The sequence below is a fragment of the Periophthalmus magnuspinnatus genome, chromosome 12 (genome assembly GCF_009829125.3).
Source record: "Periophthalmus magnuspinnatus isolate fPerMag1 chromosome 12, fPerMag1.2.pri, whole genome shotgun sequence".
Classification (NCBI taxonomy): domain Eukaryota; kingdom Metazoa; phylum Chordata; class Actinopteri; order Gobiiformes; family Gobiidae; genus Periophthalmus; species Periophthalmus magnuspinnatus.
This window is the reverse complement of record NC_047137.1, coordinates 8,786,552-8,807,903: the sequence shown is the minus strand read 5'-3', so window position 1 is coordinate 8,807,903 and position 21,352 is coordinate 8,786,552. Positions and strand designations below refer to the sequence as shown.

General features: G+C 37.2%; 1 protein-coding gene across 1 annotated transcript; it reads left to right on the top strand.

Moving 5' to 3' along the window:
• The first annotated feature begins 2,881 nt into the window (after positions 1-2,881).
• pigo (phosphatidylinositol glycan anchor biosynthesis, class O) lies at positions 2,882-20,741 on the top strand. Its single transcript, XM_033976298.2, has 11 exons — positions 2,882-3,065; positions 3,794-4,275; positions 5,059-5,202; positions 5,629-5,752; positions 6,408-6,567; positions 7,528-7,704; positions 9,243-10,824; positions 13,820-14,023; positions 16,611-16,795; positions 17,738-17,808; positions 18,572-20,741. Exons 2-11 carry the CDS (start codon positions 3,795-3,797, stop codon positions 18,699-18,701), a joined length of 3,258 nt encoding a protein of 1,085 aa, XP_033832189.1. The 5' UTR covers positions 2,882-3,065; position 3,794; the 3' UTR covers positions 18,702-20,741.
• Positions 20,742-21,352: the final 611 nt, after the last annotated feature.

Sequence of the window (21,352 nt, the reverse complement as noted above, 5' to 3'; positions counted from 1 at the left end):
AATTTTGTCTTGCCTTAGTACCAATATATTGTATAAGCAGCTGTTAAGGTCAAAATATATCTGCTGTTTATGGTTTACTTCTAATTAAAAGCACTTTATTAATCATCATGCTAATTGTTTTTAGCATAACTATGATGGCAGAACTGAGCTCCTGTCTGGTTTCCTGGGTTACAAGTTTGGTTTCCTTGGTAATGATTTTGGTTTCCTTGGTTATTTCATGCTCATTCAGTTTAAATAAATCAGGACATAATTAGATCTAAGCCAGGGCTAAACCATGTCTTCACCAAATCTGAACTAAAAGAGTAAGAAGAGTAAGAATGATTAAAATGAATAGATGAAATAAATATAATTCCAGTGCATGTGTGGAAACTTCAGATGGTAATGCAATCAGACCAGCCCAATTTTGTCTTTTTAATCTTAATAATTTATTTAAATGTGCAGTTCTATAAAGTAAGAAACCGCTGCTCATTGTTGCAGCGGTCTCTTACTTTACTATGGTAGTGTCCCAGATATGGAAACAAACTAGAGGCCCTATACAAACCTGCATATGAACATATTGAAAGAATTTTAGACTTTAGAATTCTGATACAGAGTAGTACACTTGTACACGCATTACTAGAATAAGGTCAAAAGCATGACATATTTAATTACATTACATACAGCATCAGTTGCATTACCATAATTATTACATAGGTAAATAAATTAAGAATTGATTTATCCTTGTCTCCTTCCTTGTCCGTCTTGGCTGTACCTTTTTTGGTTTCCATGGTGATATGTCCAGAGCAGGTCCTGGGGCAGACGAGTCCATGGGGCACATGTCCACCCACATCTCAATACGGCCAATAATACTTTTTTTTTTGTTTTTTGTTTTGCATCTGAACTCCATTTTAAACTGTACCTTTTTAAAGGTGCACTATGAAACTTTTCTGGTGCAGGGTCCAGCACCTGCTTGTCTCCATGGAGTTGTTCTGCATTGCTCAAAATATTCCATAGAGACAAGCAGGTGACTCCACCAGGGCATATTAGTGGACAGGGTCCCATTAAGAATACATGTTTTTCAAGGTATTTTTGAAAAATAAAAACACGCAATAAAAAAAAAAGTAAAAAAGTTTAATACCATAATGTGAAACATTTAAGACAAAATAACAACAAATCTTCACTGACACAAGGAGGTGGTAGACCCCACATTCAAAAAGTTACATACTGCCCCTTTAAATAAATGACATCCTACAACACGCTAACCTCCTGAAGGGTATGCTAAGTAATAAAGCTTCTTAGTTGCATAACATATACATATATCAAAATACTGAATGCATATTAGTTCGAATAAAGCTTTTTAGGTGCATTTTATATACATATATATATATTAACACTGAATTCATATCCTTTGAATGTTGTATCCTTTTGAAGGTTGTTTAACGAGCACCATGTTTGTACTAAATTTTGAGCACTGGTTTGATAATCTAACACTGAAAATATTCATTAATTAATGTTGTATCCTTTTGAAGATAGTCTAACGAGCACCATACTCTAACACTGAAACTATGCATTCATTATAATAGTCCTTTAAAGGCAACATTGTGTGTTCTGAATTATGGGAAGCAGTTGAGTTCTTTGCAGAAAACTCCTGTACAGAGATAAGGCAGCCTCAAGGCCAGTGCAGTCGGGGATGTCCGAGAGGCGAACGAGGCCGGAGGGAGGAGCCAAGGCGTCAACCTGCTCAACATAATATTTGCATATTCATGTTGTATTTTATCCCCTGGGTCAAGGGAAAGGCAGACAGCCCGCCTGCTGCATACATAGGCCGTGAGGGACAGATCATTTGACCCCGGGTTCTGTATTAGATTGTAACTGTCAGGGGAATAAACTTTTGAGATTTGAACGTCATTTTGATAGAAAACGCTTAACAATCCACATAATGTGTTTGTGTGTTTCTGACCTGTTCTATGTCAGGCTTGTCTAGGTTGAGCAGAGCTCTGGTCTCCACATGCTCAGGCACCAGTTTACAGCCCACTCTGAACACCTCCTCCCAGTGGTACAACGCAGTCGGGGCTCCTCCGTCTTCTTCAGTCTTCTACAGTCACATTCAGACGTAGATATCATCTATTCATAACCCAAGGCCTTTAAAATGGTTTCAACAGTTTTGGACATTATTTCAAATAATATCATTATTTCACTTGCTTATCTACAAAAATGAATATACTGTTAAGCACACAACTGTGGCAGTTCATCAGAAATGAGCTAGAACACGACTGTCCAAGTATCACCAAGTGTCTCTAGAAACACAAAAGTGAAATGCAACTTTAATTTATTCCATCTTTCTGTGAGATCCATGTTGCTGAACAAACTGAGTGGTTTAACTCTGCTCCAAACTTATTTTCTGAAACAGGAAACTCAAGGTTAGTTCAACCTGCTTTGTAAAGTAGGGCATTTGTATTTAATTCCACTGTCATTATATGATCAGGTATGATCATGAAATGTATTCCTTTGATTTTAGGAAAGTAAAGAAACTGTATTCTGAATACCGCCAAATGAAAGAGTAACCGACAGAATACAATTACTCAAAATGTGTATGCTGAAAAGGTCGTTTCAGTACGCTACATGTATTTACCTGTATATTATTTTACCAGGTAGTCTACAGCTTTGCTCACTGAAACACATAATAACTCACCATTATGATTTAAGATAACATTCTGGACACCACTGAAGGTTTTTTATTTTTTATTTTTTGTTTAATTTGACGCCCGACCTTTATATTAAACCAATGCGCCTGACAGACCATTTTAACAGATCCATCTGACAGACCTAACAGATCCATGGACAAAGCACGTGGTACACTTTTCCGGTGTGTTACACTAAATTGATCCCCCCTGTGTTTCCGCGGTGCTGGAGACACGCGTGAGTTCCTAGCTGTCACCGGTCAGTTTATCTGATTGTACAGCGGTTGTCCCAAAGAAGATGAACCGCCTCATGTTTACCTGCTCCACCTGGGCCCTCTTGTGTTGTTAACCCACACATCCCCTCCTCCCCCAGTCCGGAGAGGACGCACATTCCCCGGCTACAAGGTCAGTCACTCAGTCAATGAGTAGTATCAGTAGTGCTGCTAGGTGTGTAGCTACTAGCGTTTAGTTCCTTAACATTAATATAAAGCGTGATCCAAAAAGTTTTCCATGACAGAAACGAAGGCAGTCTAGCATTTTATTTTATTCAACGTAAAGGGGCAGAAGTCGCTGTTTTTTTCATTGGGAGATTGTAGCAGGTGCCACTTCTGTATTTGAAGTAAGTTGCAAATTGTAATGGACTAATTATTTGATATCAAATGTTTTGTATTGGGATTTCCTGCTGTCTGTAGACAACCATTGGGTTTCTAAAAAAAAACAAAATTATAGCTCCACTGTTGCACACAGGCCAACTGTAGGTAGTTGTTAGTAGTACATTTCAAGTTTGGAAGCCAGGATCAGTGTCAGATTAAAGGTGCACTGTTTAACATTTCTGGTGAAAGGTCCGCCACCTGCTTGTCTCCGTGGAGATCTTATTGTGTTGCCTAGTTGTCAGAAATGTTCCACAGTATGTATGTTTTTCAAGCAGTAAAAATGGGCAAGCAATGATGAATGCAAGGTAGATATTTTAATGCTGTGCCATGAAACATTTATTCTAGACAAGGCATTTGTATACAGACAAGTAGCTCTAAAATTATAACAATTTGTCTAATGGCTGGAATATTTATTTGAATGTTACTCATTCAAAAATATTATTATATTAGAAAATATGTACTGATTGTGCTTGTATCCAGGATGAAGTGGTTTCCTGTGCTGTCCCTTCTCTTTTGGATGTGTGCTGTCTACATCACTGGGATCTATCTGTTTGTGGGTGGATTCTTGCTGGTGAGGCTGGAGGTAAATAGGACCAGCAGCTGCCTAGATGCCCTCTATCCCGGACAGGAACTAGAGAGGGACTTTTGCAGGGGACAGCCACGTTTCCGCAAAGCTGTCCTCCTCATTATCGATGCTTTGAAGATAGACTTTGCTCGATTTGACCCCAACAACACGTCGCCAAGGCCTTATGAGAACAAACTGCCGGTGTTGGACGAGACGTTATCAGCCAAACCTTCCCATAGCCGCTTGTACCCGTTCCGGGCTGACCCTCCTACCACTACAATGCAGCGGATAAAGGGGTTCACTACGGGCTCGCTCCCCACATTTATAGATGTAGGAAATAACTTTGCTTCAAGTGCCATTCTGGAGGACAATCTCATTCAACAACTTGGTCAAGTTGGTAAGTAAGTAATTATATTAATAAGTAATTATAAATACTTATAACCTAAATAAAATAATATGTGACAGTAGCAGAATGTAGCAGGTTTGGAGTGAGATAGCTGAATATTTGGGAATGAACATCAGATTACAGGGATATTTAACAGCTTTAAGAACAGCAGGACATGTCTTTAGTCGACTACAGCCATAGTAATTCCTTGAGGGCTATTTTATACATTCATTTTCTAATTCATACAGTCATAAGAGAATGGTTGGTGTGTTTCTTTTCATGAAAGTAGCGACACTTAAAGGTGCACTATGTAACTTTTCTGGTGGGGTATCCACCACCTGCTTGTCTACATGGAGATATATTACTTTGCCTGGAATGTTCCTCAGTTGGACAATAAATTAATTATCTGAAAAAGTACTTTAAAAAACAAGACACCATCTCTTCACAGATCTGGCTTGTAATTTGGCCTGGTGGTGTCACCTGTATATCTCCATTTAGACAGAAAAATGGAATGCCATACTGTGGAACTTTCCAGGGAGAGCAATACGTTCTACATGGTGACAAGCTAGTCATGGACCCTGCACAAGAGAAGTTACATAGTATACCTTAAAAAAAAAAAAAATTAAGAAATGATGGAAAGAGTTAATGTCATCTGTGAGATAAATTGAAGATACAGTAATAATATGTAATTTCAAGAGAATAAATAGTCTGTTGGTTAGATACCTATTTCCTTAGTGGGTTTGTAAACAGAGTTTTTTAGTTGATAATTATTGACTGATTTGTCTTGTTTTGCAGGTAAACGAGTGGTGTTCATGGGCGATGACACATGGGAGAATCTTTATCCTAAAAGGTTCCACCGCTCACTGCCTTTTCCTTCCTTCAACGTGAAGGACCTGCACACTGTGGACAATGGGATTCTGCAGAACATCTACACAACATGTATGTAAAACACACACAATTTAGTTTGAAAAGGTGATAAAACTCTGATGTGTACATTTCTCTTATGTAGTGTATAAACACCAAAGCTAGCCTGATAGAATTAATAAAATCTGATAAACAAGTGATTTGAACAACCTCATGTTTTGTTAACTATTGTTAAAGAATATCTTTCACTTAACATTTCACTGTGTTCTTTTATTTATTTGTGTGTGTGTGTATGTGTACGTGTAGGGGGTGTGGGGGTGTGTGTGTGTGTGTGTGTGTGTGTGTGTGTGTAAAATATGTGTTTGTGTTTTTTTAGGGGTTGCTGTAGTCTCAAAGTGGCCCTCAGTCTACTTGAACCACTTGGTTTGACCTCTTATCCAGTCCTTATCAATATGACTCACAGCAGAGGTTACACTCACTTTCTACTGTTCATTTTTACAGTGGAAGGTGATGACTGGGACGTCTTGGTGGCCCATTTCCTGGGTGTGGATCACTGTGGTCACCGGTTTGGCCCAGACCACCCAGCCATGGCAGACAAGCTCACCCAGATGGATGGTGTTATCAGGTTTGGAAATACACTAGATAACATGAAACAACCTTAGGATAAGTGCTGGGCAATATAGACAAAAATCTATACCTCAAAATAATTTTTCAAATCTCGATATACCATATGTATATATAGATATATAGATATTTTATGTGAAATACATCCTTTCCCTATAGGCTAATGATAAAAAATTTAAGAATGTCCGACTTATTTTGGAGATGCCTGTTTAAAATGCAACATAAAATAATATTATTATGCATAACAACTTAGTTACCCTCAATTATTACCTAAAATAATAATTTTAATTTACCTACTACAGCAAATAAGTCTAATTGGTTAACTTCTCATTCTCTCTTAGGACTTAGGCCTTTTCTTTTTAACTCTGGCAAACAGTGTCCCCCAGTTTGATATATGTTGTACTTGTGTATTTCAGAGACAGGGTTTATTTTAAAAGAGTGATGTCACTACAGTGTATCAATAAACATGTGCATGAAGTGAATTATCAAGTAGATTATGCATGCTCTTAACACACTACCATGTGTGTTAAGAGCATAACATGTGATGGAGTTATACAGTATTTCATTAAAAACAAATACATGATTAATTATGTTTAGAGCATAGTTATAGTGTTAAAAATATACTTTGTTACATTATTTTTCTCTGTTTGTTTCAGGTCAGTGATCAGGCGTCTGCAGAATGACACCCTGTTGGTGGTGATGGGTGACCATGGGATGACTGACACTGGAGATCATGGAGGAGAGAGTCAGAAAGAGACTGATGCGGCCATCTTTATCTACAGCCCCTCCCCTTTGTTCCAGCAACCACAAAACCAGGTAATTTTACACTATGTTACATGGTTATGTATGTAGGTAGGTATGTATGTAGGTAGGTAGTACTCAGTTACTTTTGAATTAAAAATTTTATTTTTTTAGGAGCATACTTCTACTTGAGTATTTATTTATTTTTATTGAAGTTACAGTGTTCTTACTTGAGTAAAAGTGTTGGTGACCCGTCTCACTGTGAGTAGGTTCACAAGTGACAAAAGCTTTATTTTGAAAATATGAAATGATTTGAACATTCCTGTTTCTTGCAGATATACTGTTTTTTTGTTTTTTTTATCTTTTGAAAATACCAGATTTTGTACACTGTCAATTCAAATTACATTAACTTCAAATTATAGATCAGATATTATGTCTCGACAGTTACTCTTTAAGTTACTTTTACTTGAGTAGTAGTTTTCCCATATATATTTTACTCTTACTTGAGTACAATTCTTGGCTACTCTACCCACCTCTCTATATAGATTCAACATTCTGACTCCTTAAGCATACAAGTGTAACTGTACATATCCTTATGTTTTATTTGCATTCCTTTGTATGCTTCAAAAATACATTGGGATAAAACATACACAACTCTACAGGTGACCTAAGTATTACATTATAAAATATGTATCATATTATGAAATATGTAAGGCAAGATTTTGAAAGGCATTAAAGGTATCTTATGAATTGCACTCACCATCGCAATGCTTTTCCCTCATGGTGCTGTGTCCTTTTGCATATTTTGTAAACATGAACATGAATATCTGCTTCATTTGAGTAGCACAATAAAAAAAAAAAAAAAATTCCCCATCATCAACTGAACAACTGCTATGAGCAATTCTACTTTCTTTTAATTGAATTGAATACAACTCATTATTAAAATGCATTCTTTCAGTAATGTATTATTTTGATTTTTTTTTTAGGGAATTTATTTTCACCACAGAAACACACATTTTCTTATTTATTTTTTAGCTTGAGCCTGAGGTGGTGCCTCAGACTGACCTGGTCCCGACCTTGGCTCTGCTGTTGGGAATCCCCATCCCGTACAGCAGTGTGGGACAAGTGCTACTGCCCCTGTTTCCTCCTCATGGGCAGAGTGCAGTTGGTGCTCTCAGCCAGCAGGAGGCACTGTGGATCAATGCAAAACAGGTACTTTTCTCCATAATGATAACCTTATTGTGTGAGGAACATTTTACATATATGCTAAGATTTTTGGTTTCAAGACAAAACAGGTAATTGTTATTTAATAAAAGTAATGTACAAATGTCAAATCACGACTATACAAAGTTTACATTACAGAGTAGCTGGTATAAAAAGTTTTATAACTCTAATTATTAATTAAGTGACTGGAAATACAGTATTGAATAATTTTAAATCAATGAAACAATCTATTATGCTAAAAATCTATCCTGGAATTGCACTAGAATATTTTACAAAAAATAAAACATTAAAGATGCATCAAGTAACTTTTCTGATGGAGCGATCTTCACCTCCATATCTTCATGAAGATCTTATTGCTTTACCTGGAATTTTCCACAGTATGGTATTAAACATCTGTCTTGTATTTAATTATTTAGTGTTATTATTTAGAAGTTGTCTTGAATCAAAGGTCTGGTTTATTGAATCAACTGTGCACAATTGTCAAAGCGCTGTGTCCCTAGCAGTGTCGTCTCGCCCTCAGCTGACAAATGTAAACAATACAGAGTATTTATACCACCAAAACAATCTTGCCAGTTTAGTCTAATCAAAGTGGCTGGAGGCCGCTAGACGCACAGAAAAGACATAACAACATAACATACATAACAGATGGTATTACGAAGGTTAGGTCAAAATGATCCATAACGATACAAATAAAGATTTATGCTAAAGAAAGCCATAACAGTTGTTTGTCTGTAGTTTTAAAAAATACATTGAAATCATGCATTTTTACTGTGAGTGGGGTCGTGTCTCCACAGATCTGGCCTCTGACTTGTTATAACTACACCTTAATTAGCCTTAACAAAGCATAAAGAACGACTTACTTGGTCAGGAATAAATAGTTAATAATTCAGACTCTGTAATTACTTTAGTCTTTCTTTATTTGGAGGGACAATGTACAGACACATTAACCTAATAAAAAAAAAAGACAACTTGATTATAGCATACATAATGGCTAGTTTTCATCTGCAGGCCTTGATTTGCAGGAATGAATAATACAATGCAATTACAGCCAATCAACAGTAGGAACAATTTACATTGTCTACTCTCTGACCCAAACACACTCAACCACACATTTCAATCAACAATGAGCATTTTATATTTACAAAATCATGATTAACTTAATTATATAGTTCTTAAGTCTGTCTTTCTTCATGCTTTATTAAGGCTGTTTTTTTTGTTTTTGGTGGTTAATGGTGGACCAATACAAATAAATGACACCTTTATTTTGTTAAATGAAGGTTTAAACTGCCAGAAAATAGCCTTCTTTGTGAATAAATTGTGACTGCGCAGTGTTGGTGACATAGGTATTCCATTTTAGAACTCCCTGTTACTTCCTGTATTTTTATACTTTCCTTGATGACTATGATAAATACCACTGGTACTATCCCACCAAACCAAGCAATAATTAGAAAAACATGAAAACCTGCCATGTACTTTAAACTCTGTAGATATACCTGCCTTAATCATTATCTTGTTTGGTTTTGTAGGTGAACCGTTTTCTGGAAACCTACTCCAGCATGGCCAAAGACATCCCCCCGGAGACCCTGTCCCTGCTTCGGGCACAGTTCTCACATCTCTCTTCTGAGTACATCACTGCTCACCAGAAGGGCCTCCTATCCTCCCCACAACTCACTGCCTCCCTCCAAGCTTACCTCACCTCCGTCCGGGACACCTGCCGCGCCACCTGGGCCAAATTCAACCCTTTCAAAATGGCCGCCGGTTTGGTCATTTTAGCCCTGGCCTGCGCTACGTGTCTTCTCCTCTCTGAACTGTCGCTAACTTTCATAAGGGAAAATGGCGCGCTTAAATCTTCATGTATTGCTGTGATGCTAACGGGTGTTTGCGTCGCCATTGCTCAGCTACTAGCTTGGGGCTACGTGGAAGTTCCTTGGTGCGTCGCTGGCGCCGCTCTTAGCTCCGAACTTTTGTTTATCTGGAAAGCTTACAGAACTAGAACAGTTACCAAAACTGGATTGAAAAAGTCCGCAAGTTGCCTTTCTGTACCGAAACTCCTCACTCCAGCTATATTAATTTTGCTGTTACGCTGTGCCTCTCTCCTCTCTGATAGCTATGTCATTGCGGAGGGCAGGGTCATAACCTTTTTAGTATTCTCCCTAGCTTTTTACATCCCTGTTTACCTCAACTGGCACGGTTACCTCTTACCCCAAATCTACGACTCACCAAAACCGTCCGCCTTGCTTTCTTCCCCAGCTCTGCCCCCTTCTGTTGTGAGAAAAGAAGTTAGTACGCTAATGGCTAGCTTAGCGCTGGTCATTGGTAGCCTATTTCTCTCTCTGTTCTTCCATGGATGCAGGGAGGAACAAGGCTTGTGCCAACCCTCTCAATTCCTGTCGCCTTTATCTCGAATGCAAGATGACAAACTCAAAAATCTCCACTACATCTTATCTGTTTCCGCCCTTGCTTTGTATACATTCTTGCTAAGAAGCTGGATGCGTAACTATGGCAACCTCAACGCCTCCAGTATAACGGTTTTCACAGCAAACTGGATTCTCCCATTGTCGTCTATCAGTTTAGGCTTACATTGGGCTGTCAGCGGCACTCCCGAAGACAGTTTCAAGAATCTCTCAGAGCTAATCGGCTTGGCTCAGCTTGCATTACCTAGGGCAGCGTACTGTTTGCTAACCGCGGGCTTGCTGCTTATCTGGTTAGACCCTCTCACTGTGTTCATAAAGTCCAAAACATCTACGCAAAACAGACTGGCATCGCGGTTACCTCCCCGTTACAGGGCGAGCATCGGGATCAGCCCCCAAGCCGAGCTACATCACCTGATACCCCAAATATACCAGCAGATGAGGCAGTCCCTGGATGATGGAGAGTTGAGCGGGGCTGGAGAGGAGGATGGTAGGCCCGCTGTGGAGGCTTATGGGCTGGGTACAGTCTACTCGGCTCCTCTGCTCCTGTTCTGTGGGATGTTGGGGATAGGCTTGTTGTTGCTCCATCCAGAAGGCATGGCGCTGGCCTTTCTACTAGTGCTACTGGAGATGGGAGCAGTGCTGTACATTCATGCTTCAGCCAACAATCTGAGCAGGCCGGGCAAGAGTCAAGCAGGTAAGACTTGGTTAGAGGACAGTATTATGCAACATAGAGTTAGGAATTACAGGGTCCCTCATGATTTGATAGGATAGGCGATACATGCACATGACATTTTTCGGTATATCATTATTTTTGTGGAACCAAATACATTTTAACAACAGTTTTTCTATTTTACATGTCCTATATTACACTAAATGGATTCTTATGAGTTTTAAGCCATGTTGTACAGCTGTTACTGCCTCAAAAACATACCTGGAGTTGTGTTTTGTTTCATTCACACATGTTTGGAGATATAGACAGACTAAAAAACAGGTGTACTCAAAAGCTCAAAATGTTACGTTCCACGTTGTGACGTCATGTATTGATACCTTTTACCTTTAGTTGAGTAGAGATTGACAGTTCCAGGGTTGAAATAATCTAAATGATTCTAGTGAAGTGCTTCCTTTTATTACCATATGACATCACATGGTAGGACAGAGTGTTTTTGGTTTGAGAGAAGAACTCAGCCTAAATATACACCACTCCAGGTATGTTTTTGATGAGGAAACAACATTATAGTATGGATCAAAAATCAGTGCAGTATAGGACCTTTAAAGCACTGCCTGCACAAACATAACATGAAATACACAGTTTTAATCAGCGAAATAGTAAATATCTGTTCTCCCACAGCCAAAAAATAGACTACAATAAAAGCATGTGTTTGTTGTCTTTTTTGGTTGTATTTATTGCATTGAAAAACAAACCTAACTTATATGGAGTCTCCTCCTGCTTGTGTCTATGGAAATGTCAGCCCTTTGACTTTAATCTTCCACATTATGGCATATAATGTATCTGTCTCCATGGAGAATGTTCTGAAGTATGGTTTTAACTTAAAGTCCATGCAGGTCACGTGCTGCCTCCAAAAAGTTAAATACTATACTTTTTAACTAGCAACAGAATTGTAGCACTGTCCTTATTAGGGTTGACAAAGAGTTAATGTTATTATTATTTGTTTTAAGCATATCTAATTTAATTAAAAGTACCTCTAAATGTCATGATTGAGGTTCAAGTATGATGCAAAAAGTGATTGGTCTGGAAAATTTACCTCAAAAGTGCAGAATGTCAACTTGTTACTGTTTTCAGAAGATAACGCTGCAAGTATCTGAATTCAAGCAGTTTTTATTATTAGTTTAGTTTGAAGGGACAGCGTACAAAAAGCTCATAAAAAACAATGATGTTCTGCATCAGATTAAAGATAAATATCCACCTGCAGTTCCTGATTTGCAGGAATAAATTATACAGTGCAATAACACCCATCAGCGGGGATATGAAACAATTAACATTGTCCACACTCAACACATTCACCCATCATACACTCGATATCACACACAATTTTGATAATAAGGAATAGACCTGATACTCAATACCGATTCTCCTACCATGGTGATAATAAAAAAAAAAACACTTTTTGTTTAGACAATAGAATGTTATTTTTATTATAAAATCATAGTACTTTCTTTTATATTATCATGTGTCCTTATATCTATGTAATCCCTTAGTTGTCTGGGAGGTTCCATAATGGTCCATGAACGTATTCTAGTCTATGTGTTATTGTTCTGATACAGCTGTAGTTTTAGTATTGATTAGTATCTGATTTTCGATACTTTCGAATTTTTGAACATTCCAGTTTAATTAGCTTATGAGTAATTTTAGGTTTTCAGATGGCCTTTTTTAGTTTACATAAAACCCTTTTCATCTGGATGTTTTGTTTGGGTTGCATAACAAAGACCATAATAAATTAAATACTAAGCCAAGTGCCTCTTGGACAAATGAATATTCAGGCTTAAGAAAGGCTGCTATTATTGATTCATTTCACACAACAGCCTTAATGAGGTTTTTAATTTAAATTCAGTGAATATTTATTTGTATTCAGATTTGCAACTTGTAGACTTAGTAAGAAAAAATCATTTTCTTTGTAATTCATAACACATGTATTATGCATTCTCTATGCATCAGTGGGCTATAAGCCTTTAGCCATTCAGTCCATTAAATGAATGAAGATGTCTTAGTCAACCAAAATTTGTAACTAATCATTTCATGTAGATTACAAGGGTATATATGGGAGTGTCATAATATATGCTATATCCAGTTATTGTTCAATATATGAAAGTTGGAACAGTATTTTTTTGGATCCAATATTTATTGTGTGTACATTTTTGCACTATTGGGACATTTTTGGTAATTCTTTGGATATACGATAATATTAAAGCTGTAAAAGTTTGAATTAATAACTTCTATGACTCATTACAGATACAAACTAAGAACTAAGTGTCTGTCTTATTTATTTTAACAATATTGTACATTTAGAATACTTTTTGTGGTTTAAATCTAGTCTTGCGTCCTTGGCATAATTTTGTTTCAGCGTTATCGTTTATCTTTCCCAATTTATCAATATATCACACTTCAAAATTTGTTATCGTCTAATGGGACACCCCTACTAACTCACTCGCCGCATTCATACAAAGAAATGTCTTGCTCAAAGGTAAAATGACAGTATGCATTAGTCCTATCCTGATATCCCCAAGTTCATCTTTTGTGTTGCTAATTTTAGTACACCAAAATACAAATCTATTCACAATACACTTGTACATTTTGATAATAATTTTCCTTTAAACCAAATTGCCAGATATATAATAGAAAAATGGGGCTGTATCTATAATAATTAATTAATAATAATTGGTCCTGCCTCAGTACAGATATATTATAAAAGCTGCTTCTAATTATTAAACATTTTTCTCCTCTGCAAACCATGAAATAATACCGGTGCTCTGTTACTTAGTGTGTTGATTCAGCTCTGGCCTCTGAAAGTTGTGAAAAGTGCTTTTAAATTAATCTTGGTGAATAATTAGAATGCTGGGAAAGTGGGAAATAAGTTTAGACTGCTGCAGTTTAAAATGAAGTACTTCTGTTTTTCACAATTAAAGTAAAAATCCGGTACAATGCCTTTAATATTTCTTCATCTTTTTTCCAGGTGGGTTTAACGTGCCCTGGACTCCGGTGGTGCTTTGGGCTCTGGCTGCCACCCAGTTCTTCCATGCCACAGGTCACCTGCCCACCTTCCCCTCCATCCAGTGGGGGGCAGCGTTTGTGGGGTTCCCTGATGGACACACTGGCACTGTTCTCCCGGCCTCTTTGGTCATCCTCAACACATTTGCTTCTTACATCCTCTTAGCAGGTAATTATAGTTTTGAAATGAGCAATGCAACTTTTTAAAGTGGAACACCTGAACTCCGCCCACAATGTATATTTCAAATAGAGCTGCTAAACTGGGCAGTACCTGGAGGACTAAAGAAAAGAGTGAGGGGAGAGGAAGGGCAGGGTCTGAGAGTATAAGAAACAGTGTGATTGGTCTAACAGGTAGGCCGTGTTTCAATTCGCCAAAATGGCCTTAGAATCACCATTGGAAGTGTGCGTCGAAGGGCAGGTACGTAATTTCCGGCGCCACAAGGGCTGTCCCATTTCAATGCACCCGATGACCGAACAAGACAAAATGTGCCCTGCGTTTCCAGCGTTTCCACGGAGATCGGACGCACTGCTATATCCCATCATGCACCGCGCCTACGCAAAAAAGAGAAGAAAATGGAGTCCGCTGCGCAATACATGTTCAAATGTTCGTACTGGTTTACCTCATCTACAACAGTGCAACATGAAACTGTTAAATCTGAATAAAGATAAGTACAAGGCGTGTTTGATGATTAAAAAGGAGGGGAGTTACATGGAATAAAGGAATGTGCAGTTATTGCTAGACAATAAGACATTTTTATCATTAGAATTTATTATTGCAATAAGAATAATGTAAGAATGTTCGTTTTTTTTTGTAAGTGTCAAAGACCAAGAGACTGAAACATAAAGTCAGAAGAGTTTAATGATCCACACAGGTAATGTGAACAATGAAGCAACGGACTCTCAGGAAAGAATAGAAGAGAGTCCTGAGACGTGCACAAAATCTTTATGAGTTCCGTACATTCCATAGGTCTGCCCCTGGTGGCACGTGTCATTTACCTTCGTGTTAGTAAATCAAGATACTTGTTTGATGTAGCGTTGCACTGCTAGAAAATACCGTACGAAGATGAAAAGAACTGGCACGGCATAGAAGGGAAACATCGCCCTCTACTGTTATTAAAGTGGTGTAGCCACTGGCCAAAATACCGAATTGTTAAACTGCAATATCCCACTATATGTACAACTAATCAGTGTCTCTGGTTTATAGACTATGAATGTGAAAATGATATTGTTACCTCTGTCTCTGTTATTACGTTTTCAAATAAACGGCTGCGACGACGACATCTTGACTTTTCTTCTATTAAATAATAAATAATTAAAAATAATGTACGTAATGTACATATCATACGCTCAAAGACAGCGGTAGCGAAGTGCGGTTCGTGGTGTAGGCCTGTCCCACTTCAGCAAGATGGCGGCTACACTGAGGAGGAAACATTCTCGTCCGGAAGCTTCAAACTATACTTTCAGGAGTACTTCGAAGGGTACCTTCAAAAGGTGCATTTGGCGAATTGAGACACGGCCGTAGCCTCACTTCAAACTCCGCTTCTGCAGCCAGGTGTTTGTGATCAGAAACACCTGGGTGTAATCAGGGTGGAGCTGTGCGATGTCACTAACTGGAAGTAGGAGGGGCCACTGAAAGCAGCACAGACTTGGATGTAGACGTTTTGACCAGAAAGCTGCAAATGTACTTAAAGTTGCCCGAAAAGAAGCCCGATCAAACATGATTGTGCAATCAGATCTGTTTTTTTCAGTGACCAGACTTAAATTTTCTGGTATTGAAGAAATGTGTATTCTGGATCCCAGACAAAATTATAAAACGTCCTGATTTCAGAATATTAATTGTTGTTTGAGCTGTCTATATTCATATGCACAGTTAAGGTCAATAATTTTTTATATTTTTGCTAATGGGTTAAGACATTTTTTTTTTAAAGTAATATTTTTGCCCATTATGGGGAAAAAGTAGAAAGAACATGGGTCAATTAAATTAATCTAGTCAACCTAATAAATAAAAGTATAAAGATTACTGAAATTATATTTTCTTTCTGTAGTGTGGCTGCTTACGATTGAAAGACTATCCCTATTCTAAAACATTTTATTTATTTTATTTATTTTAATTTATATTGACAAGCTGTATTTAAATTAAGATTTGCAATAATCCAATAGTTGACAGTCCTAACCTAACAAAGATTTGTTTGAAATTTAAACATTTAAAATTAGAATAATAGTACAAATAATGGAAGTAACGATGTTAAAGATGCATTATGTAAGGTCCACAACCATCTTGCCTCCATGGAAATGTTTTTGCTTTGCCTGGAATCTTCCAGCATATGGCATTAAAGTTATGTATTTCCGTGGCGACAAGTAGGCGATGTAAATAGATCTGCGGAGAGACCACCCCGCTCAAAGCAAAAATGTACCTTTTCAAGGTATTTGTTGAGGAATAAAAACACTATAGCAAACAACGAAGTTAAATCTGTCAACTGGACAAATCTTGTAGGAGTGAAGACGTTTCGCTGCTCATCCAAGCCGCTTCTTCAGTTCTAGTAATTTAATACATGGTAGATGGATAACTTTATTGCCTACTGTGGAACAATCCAACAAAATGCAATAACATCTCCACGGAGACCAGAAAAGTTACATTGTGTACCCTTGACTTCTAGCTTGAATCACTACAGAAATGGCACAGTGCTTTTGATGTTCTCTGTATACTTTGATGTTATTTTTCATATATTTCCTTATCTTGGTGATGTTGTATGCAGTCTCTTGCCCACTGCTGCTCCTCTGGCCTCTAGTATGTGAGGTACGCTACAGCAGAGGAGAGAGAGCCTGTGGGGATGAGGTGGAGGATGCAGTGATGGAGATCCGACTGAGAGAGAGCCCACAGCAGTTCAGCTCAGCTCTGCTGCAGCTGTCTGCACGCTATCTCTTTGTACATGGAGCACAGGTAAACACGCCATGGCTGCACTGTAGAAGGTCATAACTTGTAGTATGGAGTGGTGTACTTCTTGTCTACTCCTGTTTAAAGAACCTATTATACCTTAAGTGTGCATATATGTTTATGTGTATATTATATATGTGTTTGTGTATATGTGTATGTATATATATTTATTTATTTATTTATTTATATTTTACATTTATTCATTTGAAAAACTACTTGATAATAGAAATAAATCTGTTGACTTCCTGTTAACTTCTTAGTCTAATAGTGTTTTACTGCCTGATAAATGCGGTTCTACACTGTAAAAGTATGTATGACATCTGTGATAAAATGATAAATAAGAATCTCTAAACTACATAAAACACCTTAAATGTTGATGTTAGTTCAGTTGGTGCAACTAAGAATGTATTATTGTTTTCAATGTTCATTTATTGTTTATAATGGAACATTTAAATACACCTGAATTCCAGAGGTGGGTAGTACTCAGTTACATTTACTTGAGTATTTTTTTAGAGAAGTCTACAAGTGAGAAAAGCTTTATGTTGACAATATGATTTGAACATTTGTATTTCTTGCAACGCTCCTTCAGTTCTGATATCATTGTTCTCTTTAAGTAACTCTTACTTGAGTAGTAGTTTACCCCAAAACTTGTTTTTTAATTTCATGAACCATCAATTAGTACTTCTACTTGAGTAATATTATTTGGAAATAATGTTACTCTTACTTGAGTCCAATTCTCTGCTTCTCTAATGACCTCTGCAGAATTCATGCAATTTCTAGTTGTAGTTCTAGTTGTTCAGTGTTTGACGTCAAAAGGTCTCTAGATGAATTCCCATGTCTGAGTCATGTACTGGCTTTACCATTATCTTCTATAGTAGTAAATATATAATTTGGCTTTATTAAATGTTACATATTTAGAAATGATGTTGCTATTTTGTCTGTCTTCAGGTGTTTGCGTCGGTCTGTGCAGCTGCTATCCTCAGGAGACACCTAATGGTGTGGAAGGTCTTTGCACCCAAGTAAGTGCTGGATGGATTTTCCGGCTCCCTCTAATCCACTCACAGTAACGGCTCCACAGGAAATGGACAGAGGAGATCTGTGAAGCATTTAGTCTAGGTGGGGTTCAGGTTTTACTGCACTTTAGTAAAACATGGAGGATCTCTGTCTGCTGGCCAGAGCCCTATTTTACATTATAGGGTTGTTTTTCCATCTATTTCTATTTGTCAGTTGACATCTTCGGACATGGAAAGCATTTCCATCCGTTAATAATTAAATTGCTCTTAAATTTTCCACACTCCACCCAAAGTTGGTTAACTGAGCTCAGTACTTAACCACAACTACAAAGGAAGTTACTTAACATTGTTTTGAAGTTGTTTTTTTATGTTTACATTGCGCTCTATGGGAAAAATGCTTTCTGAACAGGAGGGGATTTTTTTTCATTGCCGTACCAATGAGTGGCCACTAATCCAACTTGAGACAGATCTAAGCTAGCAATACCCTATCCAGTTATTTTAATAGATCCATGATGTTTCCTTTGGAGTTCTGTTTGTTTACATTAGCAACTACAACCAATACATCCGCAGCTGGCAAAAAAACAATAAGTAAAAATGTGTACTATAGATTTATCAGTATTAGCAGCTTTGTCACTTTTGATGCCAGAAGTGGTATGCCAAGACACATTCATATAATAATGCACACACATTGTAATTGGAACTAAATATTTTTTACAACCATATAGCATATGCAATACATTTAAAATATACATATTTCTTTTCTCTGCAGGTTGATGTTTGAGGCATCCGCATTCATCGTCACCAGTCTATCTATGTTACTGGGAGTCACATTCGTGCTCAGAATAGACTCTGCTGTAACTCAGTGGTTTAAGAGACTGGTCCCAGATGCGTCCAGGTAGCATCTGCACTACTTGTGTTAAAACCTGTGAAGCCCAATCAAGCCTGCCAATATAGTATGGTAATGTATTGGACAATTTAAAATGGACACTAACCTATGGTTGAAAAGTGGATTCAGCTCTATGGGTATTTGAAAAATGTAGAATGTTTTTTATAACTTTGGATCATTTTTAAGCTCTGATAGGATCTTGGTGCATGCACTAAATGTTGAACGCAAAAAGTAAAATGCACAAAACTCTTACTTACTTTGTTCAATTGTGAATATTGTTTCTAAGCAAAACTGCCAATGATCTGCCATTTTTCTGAGCCGTTACTATGTGCTAAACTGGTTGCCAGGTTGAGAAATGGTGAGAGGCATCAATAGTAAGCAACCAAGTCATTACTCAAGCTAATCGGTCACAAAGTACTGATGTAGATGAGACAGTGATACAATATGTACACATTGGGAAGTTTTCTAGGGTTTGTACCTTTACGATGGAATCTGTTTTACCTTGAATTAACTTTTTAACCACTTTTTGTTTCTAATTTTGTTGTTTTAAATTGATGTCATTTTCTAATCAAGCATTTTGGTGGTTTTCTGGGTGAAAATGTAGTTTAGTCATTTAAACTGACAACAATGCAATTCTTTGTGATTGAAGAATGCCACCACATTTTGAAGCTTCAGTGGGTAATACTTTTGCTGACAGAGACGATGTTAAGCTTTTTGTCAGGTTTTGCTTCATGTAAATTGGCCAACTGTTATTACTTGGGATTCAGTTTTGTCATGTTTTTTGTTTTTTTTTATTTCAATGCACGGGTCACAATATTGAACAATATTGAATATTGAACCACAAACTGGAAAATGGTTTAAAATCTTCACTGTTAGACTCTAGCTTAGCATATATGAAGTGGTGTTCTTCCTGTATCTGCAAAAGAACGGTATACTTAACTCTTTTCTTGCTGCGCAAAATGGCGCTGAATGAGTGACAACTTGTGTCACATAGATTTTTTTATATGTAAGGGCTGATTTTATGTTTAAAGTGCACTGTGTAACTTCTGGTAGAGGCTCCACTACCTCCTTGTTTCCATAGAGATGTTATTACTTTGCCTGAAATGTTGAACACAGTATGGCACTATTATATCTTATGTTCAATTCTAGGTGTTTTATTGCTTAAAAAATACATTGAAAAACATAGATTCTTACTGTGAATGATGCTTCAACTTTGCAGTTTTGATCTATAACTAGGCCTGGAGGTGTCACTTGTTGTCTCTACGGAACTGGGACAGATTTAATGCCATACTGTGTTACATACCAGGCATAGCAATACCACTTCCATGGAGACAAGCAGACTGGGGTTGTCAGAACTATAAAAAATCAAATACTAATCGATATTGCAAAAAAATCACATTAACAGGACAAATTTTGAGCTTTCCTTGACAGATTTAGAGTGATTTTGAACAAATGTAAGACCCTGCGCTAAGAAATTACTACTATTTTGTATATAAAAATTAGATTATATTACAAAAAAATACCATGTTCATTGTGATATCAAAATGGATATCAAGTATTGAGGAGTGAATATCGAGCTAGCTCCAACAGTTATATAGTGCACCTTAAACCATAAACTATGCTAAAAGTTAAAAGGCACATCCATTGCAATCTCACCTGCCCGCTACTTTAATTTTAAACTTTGGTCAATTTCACATGAACCCAACTTTTTTTCCCTGATGACTTTATGTGTTGTAGTGGGAGTTTTCAGGCAGCTCTGGTCTGATACTGCAGTCTCCCTCAGCTGTTATTGCTCATTAGCTAATGCATGAAACGGAAAGGGCCGGCAGGATTCTCAGGTTGATTTGTGACACTGCTGTTGTGTGCATTTCTGATGAAGGTGGGTGTGAGGGTGGAAGAATTGAAATGGTGATGTAAGCTTTGGGATGGCCTGACTGTATTTGTATGACCAAGCACATTTGATTCTGTTCTCAAAGTGTTTAATATATAAAATGTCCAATGAACTGCAATGGTTTTACATTAGTGTCACTGTGTAATAAAATTTTTGTACATGATCTTTTGGCTTTAGTTGACAATTGCAGGGAAAAAAAAACAGATGATGTCATTTTACAGGTTGGTACTTTTTAAAATGAGATGAGGCAAGCAAAAATGATTGAAGGAGTTAATTTGCAAAAACGCATATGGCCCATAAAATGTAAAATGTATTAAGGCGCCATTCCTTCTTTATAAAATCCACCAAACCTTTCACTGATATCACTCATAGATTGTAGTAAATGACAGTAGAAAGTTCAAAAGAATAAATTTAAAAACTAGATAACCTACAGATTTGGTGATGTGGGTTGATAAAGGTTGTCTATCCCTGTACAGATATATTGATAACACAGCTCTTGAGATCAAAATACAGTGGAAACATTAAGTTTACATAGACTATATAAAAAGACATAGATAATTTTTTTCTTACTGTTTGTCTGAACTTTTCCCATTACCAAAATTATTTCTATTTGCTAAATTTGCTACATTTTTTTCCATTACTTTCTTCAAATTCAGAGGTTTACATACAGTAAGATTATTATGCATTTAAACAATTTGGGAAAACCCTGTTGATGATGTTATGTCTTTGGAAGCTTCTGATAGGTTTATTGACAACATTTGAGTTAATGAGAG